This window comes from Haliaeetus albicilla, chromosome 9, assembly GCF_947461875.1.
Source record: "Haliaeetus albicilla chromosome 9, bHalAlb1.1, whole genome shotgun sequence".
Taxonomy (NCBI): Eukaryota; Metazoa; Chordata; class Aves; order Accipitriformes; family Accipitridae; genus Haliaeetus; species Haliaeetus albicilla.
The window spans coordinates 29,689,426-29,697,830 of NC_091491.1; the positions used below are offsets into that span (position 1 = coordinate 29,689,426).

At 63.0% G+C, this 8,405-nt stretch overlaps 1 protein-coding gene across 1 annotated transcript; it reads right to left on the reverse strand.

The window, feature by feature from the left end:
• Positions 1–4,086: 4,086 nt before the first annotated feature.
• HES1 (hes family bHLH transcription factor 1) lies at positions 4,087–7,860 on the reverse strand. The gene is made up of 4 exons (XM_069792373.1): positions 7,584–7,860; positions 7,382–7,477; positions 7,201–7,288; positions 4,087–6,625 (listed from the first exon to the last, which is right to left on the reverse strand). The coding sequence occupies exons 1-4, from the start codon at positions 7,689–7,691 to the stop codon at positions 6,141–6,143; spliced, it is 777 nt and encodes a 258-aa protein (XP_069648474.1). The 5' UTR covers positions 7,692–7,860; the 3' UTR covers positions 4,087–6,140.
• Positions 7,861–8,405: the final 545 nt, after the last annotated feature.

Genomic DNA, 8,405 nt, shown 5'->3' on the forward strand with positions numbered 1-8,405 from the left:
ACCAACGCTTGGCTGCAGGGAGAAAGGAAGCATCCATCAGGCCCACTGGGGTCCTCGCTGTGAGACCCTCGTGCGGCTGCTGACCAGCCAGAGCCCTCCCGGATGCAGAGCTGGGGATGAGGGCTCCAATTTACCTGTCCATTCACCATACTTGGGACTGGCTCAGTTGGTAACACTGCCTACTGGAAGGGTTTGTCCCGATGCATCATCATCCCAAAGCTCCCCCATCCCCTTCTAGGCTCATCATCTCCTCCAGCATGCACCGCAATGCAGCCCTGAAGGATGTCCTCGTCTCTCCTCTGTAGCCGGGAAGGGCTCCGGTATTGCTCTGCATTTACATGTTGCAGTCAAACCCCTGAGTGCAATGGGCCATTTGCTCTCCCCCACCATAAACCAGATTCATTTCACTCTGGGACAAAGGCAGGTTGTCTTCCAGGTTCAGAGATGAGCCTGTTGCTGATGGAGCCAGGAATGGGGCTCAGCCTGATACTGGAGCTGCAAACAAAGCCAAATGTTTCCCGAGCCCGGCAGGATCAGCCTGTGTTGGTCCTACTTTACACTGGTTGTTAGCCTTAGTGAGGATGCTGCTGGGCTGTGGTGGGCTCCGGCCCAGAACTGTCTCCCCTGTTTGGCAGGTGCCCTATGTGTGTCAGCACTGCTAAAAGAGATGGGGGTTTATCTGTGCCTGGGCTGCAGCAGGGCTGTGGGAGTGAGAGCCAGGCAAGATACGTAACTGTGAGGTTCAGCATGTGTCTCTACATCCTGCTCCCTCTCTTGGTACAAACACTGTCCAGATTTCCAACGTCAGAAGGAGAGACACCAGCCAGATTGTTTTATGGTTTCAAGAACTCATAATGTTTTCCAGAAAACAGAGCTGCGGCCCATCTTCTGCAGCAGGAAGAGCCGTGGCAGCCTCCAGTCATTGCTGACAGCCCTCTGACCTCCTCAGCAGCCAAAAAAAGCCGACAAAACACAGGGAACCCTTGGAAAGGCTCTTGCGAGGCACCCTGGTGTGCCCACATCCAGGGTGGCGTGTGCCGTCCCGGTCCCCGAGGACCCAAAGGAGAGAGCAGCCTCCTCCTGGTGCTGCCTCGGCAGACGTCTCCCTTGCAGGGTGAGCACGTTCGCTGGCAGTCCCGGTGCTGGCGCGGCTGGGCAGTGCGATCGGAGCCGACAGCCCAGGGATGGCGTGGGACCCCGCTTGGGGGGAAGGACTCAGCGGACGCACTGCTCCGGGGGCTATTTTAGGGATGACTTTTGGTGAGGTGTTAAGCAGCAGCAAGCTGGATTGGAGGCAGGCTGTGTTTCCTCAGGGGTCTGGGAGGACACAAAGGGAGACCTGGCTTTGCAGGGGGTTACAGGGTGACCCAGTCCTGGCTCCCAGTCCCGCAGTGAGGCTGAGTCCCAGCCTCTGTTCTAGCAGAGCTGCCCGAGCCATGCTGGTGTGCTGGCAGGCTCATTACAGCAGGTCTGCTTTTAATTAAGCAGGATGCCGCTTTTGTACAGCTGAACCACTCAGGAGTTTGGGTACGGAGCCTTCGCCCCTGCGGCCAGGCTCCCCCTGCTTGCCCCTGTGCGGTGGGTGGCAGGTGAAGGGAGCCGGTGCCAGGGGCTTTGGGAGCACGCGCCAGGCAGCGCGTCCCACCGCGCAGGACGCCAGCTGTGTCCCCAAGGTGACAGGGCACGGTGCAGGCCAGTGCCATGCCCTGCCACGGGTGTTTGCTCTCCTCGGGCCTGAAGGCAAAGCCCAGGGCTCTTATCGTGCCGGGCAGATAAGAGTTAATGCCCCAGCAGTTGTGCTGAGCTGGCTTTATTGGCAATAAACCCCGGCTGGAAACAGCTTCCTAATCATTACAGATTGCAGGTAGCCCTACCTCCACGGCTGTCCTTCAGCAACAGCAGCTCTGCCCTGCCCTGCGCTGCTGATCCCCATGGCAAACACACCAGGGGCAGCCCCCCTCTGGCCCTGCACCCCTCCAGTGCCACGCAGCCCCTGTGCCACCCTCGCTGCGGTGCTGGCACGAAGGACGCTTGCCCCCAGCCCGCTCCCTGTGCTCCCCATGGGTGCCGGCCCAGGGCTGAGCCACAGCTGTGCACGACAAGAGAGGACCACAGCCTGCGTGGGTCAAACCACTGTCCTCGGACACTTGCAAGGCACTGTGACGGGGAGCTGGTACCCCTGGGGCATGGCTCTGCCAGGGGCACAGCTCTGCTGGGGCAGGGGACATTGGAAATCGCTCCTGCTGCAGAGGCTGGGAAGTGGAGAAGTTTGTCCCAGCTCAGCCAGGAAAGCCATCCCCAGCACCAGCTGATGGCGTGGCCACGAATGTTTAACGAACAGGAGTGGAGTCATTTGTCTGGGCTGACCCCCCCAGGAAGTCTGCGCTCCCGCAAAACAAACTGGGCTTTTGTTTGACTTAAGTAAAACACGTCACCCCTGTAAATCACAGGTCCCGTTCCCTGCCCTGCCCCAGGGGCAGCAGCAGAGCAAAGGCAGGCGCTGGCCTCGAGGTGCTGGTGCAAGCCCGAGTCACAGGCTGCCCGGGGTCTGGGCAGGATCTGGCCCCACCGTCAGGCTGCGTGCCCTGGCCGGGAGCCTCGGGGCCGGAGCATCCCAGTCCCCGCAGCGAGCGGCCAGCCGCCGCAACCCGCTCGCACGTGCTGGTCCCGGGGGTCTCTTGCCCTGGCACCCCCAGACCGCCCGCCTCGCTCCCCCCAGATCCCAGCCCGGCTGCCAGGCTGCTTTTTCACCATCCCCACGCTCCCCGCAGGCTGGATGCCTGGATCCCAGCCCAAGGTCGGCCGGCGGCCGCGGGCCCTTGGCACGAGCGAGGATGATGGTTCGGGACAGCCGGCCGGGGGGCCACGCCGCCGCGGGGCCGGGTCTCGTCCGAGGCGTGCGGGCGGCGTGCGGCGGCGGGCTGCCGGCGTTCGGCCTCGCCGCCTGCCAGCGGGGGCCGGAGCGGGCTCGTGTGCCGGCGGCAGCGGCGGCGCGCTCCCTCCCGCGCTCCCCACGCCGCCTGGCAGCCCGCCACCGCGCCGGGGGTTCGCTCCTTTCTCACGACCTCTCAGGTTCCTGAGCTCATCTGGGAGCTATTCATTTCCTGCCAGAAAACAGCCTTGCCTGCTAAAAAAACCACCTTGGCCGCAGAGCGGCCCAGGGCTTGGTACGAGGGCTCTCCCGGCTTAAATCATAAAGCTCCGGCTGTCTGGCTGGAATCAAAGGCAGGGCGGGCGCAGGGCGGGGGGGCACGGGGGCCCATGCCATATGGTAGCACTTAAGAGCCAAGGAGGAAGCGAGGAGGGGCTTTTGCGCCGCTCGCGAGGAGTGTGGGAAAAGTTAATTGACTTTAATGACAGGTTTCCCGGGACGGCAGCGGCAGCTGATGGAAGGGAGCTGCAGGGATGCGAGGGGCAGCCGAGGATGCAATCCCTGTGGTGGTGGTGGGGCACAGCCGGGTGCTGGGGGAGGCAGGCAAAGCCCCCTGCCCGCAGACCCCCGTGCAGGTGCACTGCAGGCAGGGATGGAGCACCGCTCCCTCCAGGTTGGTGCTCTCTGGGCTGCAAACGCATGCACCGCATTGTGGCAGACTGCTTACAAGCCCAAGAGCAATAATCTGAGAGGGACAGACCCGGCTGCAGCCCCCCCCGGGGCCCTCTCGGCTGGCAGGCAGGGCTCACCAGGGTGTCCAGGGAAGCCAACAGGAGCTGCATCCCATCCGGCAGCACTGAGTCCAGTCCCTTTTCCTACCTGTCCTGCACGGCCCTGTGCAGGGTCACAGCCAAACAAGAGGCCCCCATCCAGCAGCCCAGCCCTGTCCCCTCCCTGGCACTCCCCATCCCTCCCTTACCCTTGCCTGCACACCCCACGGCACCAGTTTGAAGGCACTCGCGGCACCTGAAGAGCAACTCCTGCACATGATCCATGGACCTAGAGCCTGCATTTGTCATCCCAATTTGTCACAGGCTCAGTGAATTGGCATCAAGAGCACGGCTCCTGGGAATTGCTCTGATCCCCTCAAAGCTCACAAACTCAAGCAGATCTCTCATGTCAACAGGCTGTGGGACAGAGTAAACACAGAAAGCTTTGGAAAAACCAGTCCAAGCATGGCATATCTGCTTTATACTAGGCTATTTAAACTCCATTAACAAATAGGTTCGTCTTGTCTTTCACTCCTGGATCTGCTATGTGTTCTCCATTAGCCTACAGCAGAGCCTTTTTTTTCTAATGCACTTTCCAAACCAACTGCTTCAGCAGAAAAGGAAGACTCTGCTAAGCTGGAACAGCCTCAGCTCTTACAGGTGATGTGTTACTAGTCTGCATCAGCTCCATGCAGGCCATCCAGCAGCAGGAGTTGGTCTGATGAGATTGCCAGACAAACAGGTCCTGCAAGCGCTTCTCTGAACAGAAGGTGGGCTCAGTCCTGCCCTTGGTACCTCCAATACAGCAAGGTGACAGTATGGCTAGTGTAAGGGAAGGCAGGCTCAGCCCATACAGCCACATACCTGCCTAGGGACAGCAAATCCAATATTCCCAAGCCTGGCACACAAAACCTGGCTGCAAGATCCCACCATGAGGGTGGCAATGCAGGCAGGCCAGCAAGGCATTGGGAGACACAGAAGGGGAAGCTCTTTCGCATCACCCAGGGAGATCAGCCCCTGCAGCCCCTTTTAAAAGGGAGCTGCCACTGGCCCCAACCTCATCAGTACACCCTGCAGAGAGAGATCCTGGACACTCCCCCCCCCTCCAAAATCCATCCCAAGAACTACTTTCAGATCAGGAGGATGTATTTGTATACAGGGAGAAGGGGGCGAAAGCTGGGGAAGGATTCAAACCCCAGCAGGTTTAATCTGTCTGGTCTTGCACTCTCCCCAGCTTTCATTTCCCCACCTGGATAGTCAAGCACCTGGCTGATCCGGACAAAATCCAACAAGCTTTTGCAGCAGGATTTGGAAGGAATCCCCAGTGGATCCTGGCACATTTTAAAGCTGTCCGCTCTGAGTTAGGACTTGTTAAGAAGGGCGACGCAAGCTGTAACCTGAGGCTGCTGCTCACCTCTACCTAAGGCTTGCATCTTGCCTGGAAATGGGGCATCCCCAAGTCAAAGGGGTCAGCTGCCGCTCAGCTACAGAGATAGTCCGCACAGCCCCGCATCACTCCCCCAGACACATGTTTTCCATATAATAGCAAAGGAAATGCCCAACTCTATCAAAAACACATGCAGAGCATTAATCATCAAGCAGAGCCTGGCTGGTGCTCAGGGCCAGGAACAGTTCTGTGCTTTTAAGTCCAGGTGGAGGTGGTGCCCAGTGCCTGCTGCTGTCTGTCAGCCAGGAGACAGGAGCACTCGTGTCAGGCTTGTCCTGCAGAGAGATGCTGTTTTTGTAACACGAGAAGCTGGCAGGCACCGCTCTCTAAATCAACTGACTGAAGTCATTTGCAATTTACACCACGGCCTGGGAGCGGGCCCCTCCAGGTCCAGGGCAGGAGGCTCACCCGGGCAGCCTAGACTGGGAGCCAGGCTGTCAGGCTCTGTGCTGAATCTGTCTCGCTTTACCTGGGCTACTCCACTCCATCAGCCTGAGGAGCCAGGAACAGAACAGAGGTGCCTCCCTCAACACGTCCACCAGCTCTGCAAACATAAGCTCTTTTTAACAAGTCTGATCAGTCAAGCTGCTCCCAAGGAAGCAGTAATTATATCTGCCCCGGGGCAGGGAGAGGGGCCAGGTGATTTCACAAGAAGAGAGAGGACAAAGGGTCTGAGTGACAGCTCCAGCCTGGAAAGCAGGACAAGGCAGCCCTGGAGCAGCACGATCCACAGGCAGTCAGGGGCAAGCCAGGAGCTGGGCTCCCTCCTATGCACACATGCTAGCACTCCAACTTATCTCCAAAGGCCTTCCAAAATGGAAGAGACACTTTTATTTTAAGAGCATTCAAAAAAAAAAACCCAAAAAAACCCAAAACCCCGAATCTTTGGTGTCACATAAGGAAGGGGAGGGAAGGGAGAAAAAAGATCTCGTGTAAAACACGAAACACTGCTATGGTACAAAGGCACAATCCAATATGAACATATAACCTATATACAGCCGTGCCAGCAGCACGGGGCGCTGTGCTCAGTCCAGTCCGGTGCCCGCCACCCTCACCAGGGTCTCCAGACCGAGTCGGCGGTGCCGGGTGGCGGGCCAGGCGGCGAGGCGGCAGTGGCAGCTGTGGGTGGGCCGCCGTACAGGGGCAGCACAGCACCGCCGGGAGCAAAGGCGGTGCTGGGGATGAGGAAGGCGAACTGCCCATCGGAAGCTGGCAGCAGCTGGAAGCCACCGTACACCTTGGCTGCGTCCGCGCCCGGCTTGCAGGGCATGCCTGGGAGCGGCCCTGTGCCACTGCCCGGCGGCACCAGGGGTGGCCCAAAGGCTGCGGCTGGTGGCAGCGGGGGCGGTGGGGGGGGCGCAGGGTAGTTCATGGCGTTGATCTGGGTCATGCAGCTGGCCAGGTGGCCCAGGAGCCGGGTGCGCACCTCAGTGTTGACGCCCTCGCAGGTGGAGAGGAACCGCGTCACCTCGTTCATGCACTCGCTGAAGCCGGCACGGTACTTGCCCAGCACCGTGGGGTCTGTGCTCAGTGCGGCTGCAGGGGGAGAGAGGTGCACAGCGGTCAGCCGGCTCCGCAGGGGATGGGAACGTGCAGCCTACTGGTGTTGGGTCCTGCAACCCCTCCGAGCTGGGAATCCAGGCAGGGAGTGCGGCCCCTCCGGCAGCATGTCTTGTGCTCCTGGGTGCCAAGGATCTGGACAGAGAGCACGGCCCCTCTGGCACCAGGAACCCAGGTGGGGAACAGACAACCCCCAAGAGTCCTCCTGTGCCCTAAAGCACTGGGGATCCAGGTCGGGAGCACAGTCCCCCTGGCAGCTCTCGTGCTTCCCACCCCCCCAAAAGAGAGGCAGGTGGGGAGCGCAGCTCTGCTAGCAGAGGGGACCCAAGCCAGGACCGCAGCCCTCCCAGTGCCCTCCAGTACCAGGGATGCAGATGGAGAGCACAGTGCCCCCCTGTGCTGGGGATACAGGTACAGAGCACGGTGCCCCTCACTGCCCCCCAGTACCGGGGATGCAGGCGTGGAGCTGGGTGCCCCCCTCATCCTCCCTACCGAGGATGCATGCAGGGAGTGCGATGCCCCCCCAGCCCCTCTTCCCCCCCGGCACTCACCGGTCATCTGGGCTCGCTGGAGGCTCCGCAGGTGCTTGACGGTCATCTCCAAGATGTCAGCCTTCTCCAGCTTGGAGTGCCGCGAGCTCTGCGGGCACAGGCGGGGCTCAGACCGGCCCGGCAGCGGCGCCGGTCCCCCCCGCGCCCCCCGCCCCGGGTGTCCCCGTCCCCCCTCGCTTACATCCTTCTTCAGCGCGTCCAGGATGAGCGTCTTCAGCTGCCCCAGGCTCTCGTTGATGCGCGCCCGCCGCCGCTTCTCCATGATGGGCTTGGAAGACTGCAAGAGAGGCGGCGGTCAGCGCCCGGCCGCTGGCTCCCTACGGCGCCGCTGGCTCCCTACGGCGCCGCACGTCCCGGCGCCGCCCGGTCGCGGCCGCCCTTACCTTCCGGTGCTCCGCCGCCGTCTTCGGCTTGTCGGGCGTCGCGTTGACGCTGGCGGGGGTGGCGGCCACCGGCGAGGCGCTGCTCTTCTCCATCAGGTCGGCCGGCATCCTGCGCCCGCGCCGGCAGCGCCCGCCGCCGCGGAAGAGGCGCCGCCGCCGCGGCGGCGGCAGCAGCAGCAGCAGCGGCGGGGGGGGCCGGGGGCGGCGGGGCGGGCGGGCGCGCGCTCCAGGCCGGCGGTGCGGCGGCGGCGGCGGGGCCGGCGGGGCGCGGATGCCGCGCGCCCTTGGCCGCCCCTACTTATAGCGCGCGCCGCACGCGCGCGGCTCGTGTGAAACGTCCCCCGCCGCCGTTCCCACACTCGCGCCCAGCCAATGGGCGCCGCCCGCACGCGGCCCCGCTCGTGGACGGCGCCCGGCCATTGGCTGGGCGCCGCGCGGCGGCCGCCGGCCAATGGCGCGGGGCGGGCGGGCGGGCGGGCGGCCGCGGTTAACCCCTTGGGCACCGCCCGCGGAGGAGGGGGGGGGGGGTGGGAGGAGGACTTCGGCGGGGAGGAGGCGGCCCTCGGGGAGCGCCGCGCTAATTACCGGGTTAATTGGCGCCCGTGGCAGGCGCGGCCCCGCCCGCTCCCCTCGGGGGGCGCCGGCTGCCGGCCCCGGGGCGGGCTGCGCCGTGGGGGGCCGCGGCCCGCCGGGGCGAAGGCCTGGACGTGGCGGCCTGGGCCCGGCTGTGGTGGCCGGAGCCCAGCTACCGTGTGCGGGACCTGCCGCGGCCCCCGGTCCCCGCCGCGGTGCCCTCAGCATCGCCACGGCGGCCCGGGTCTT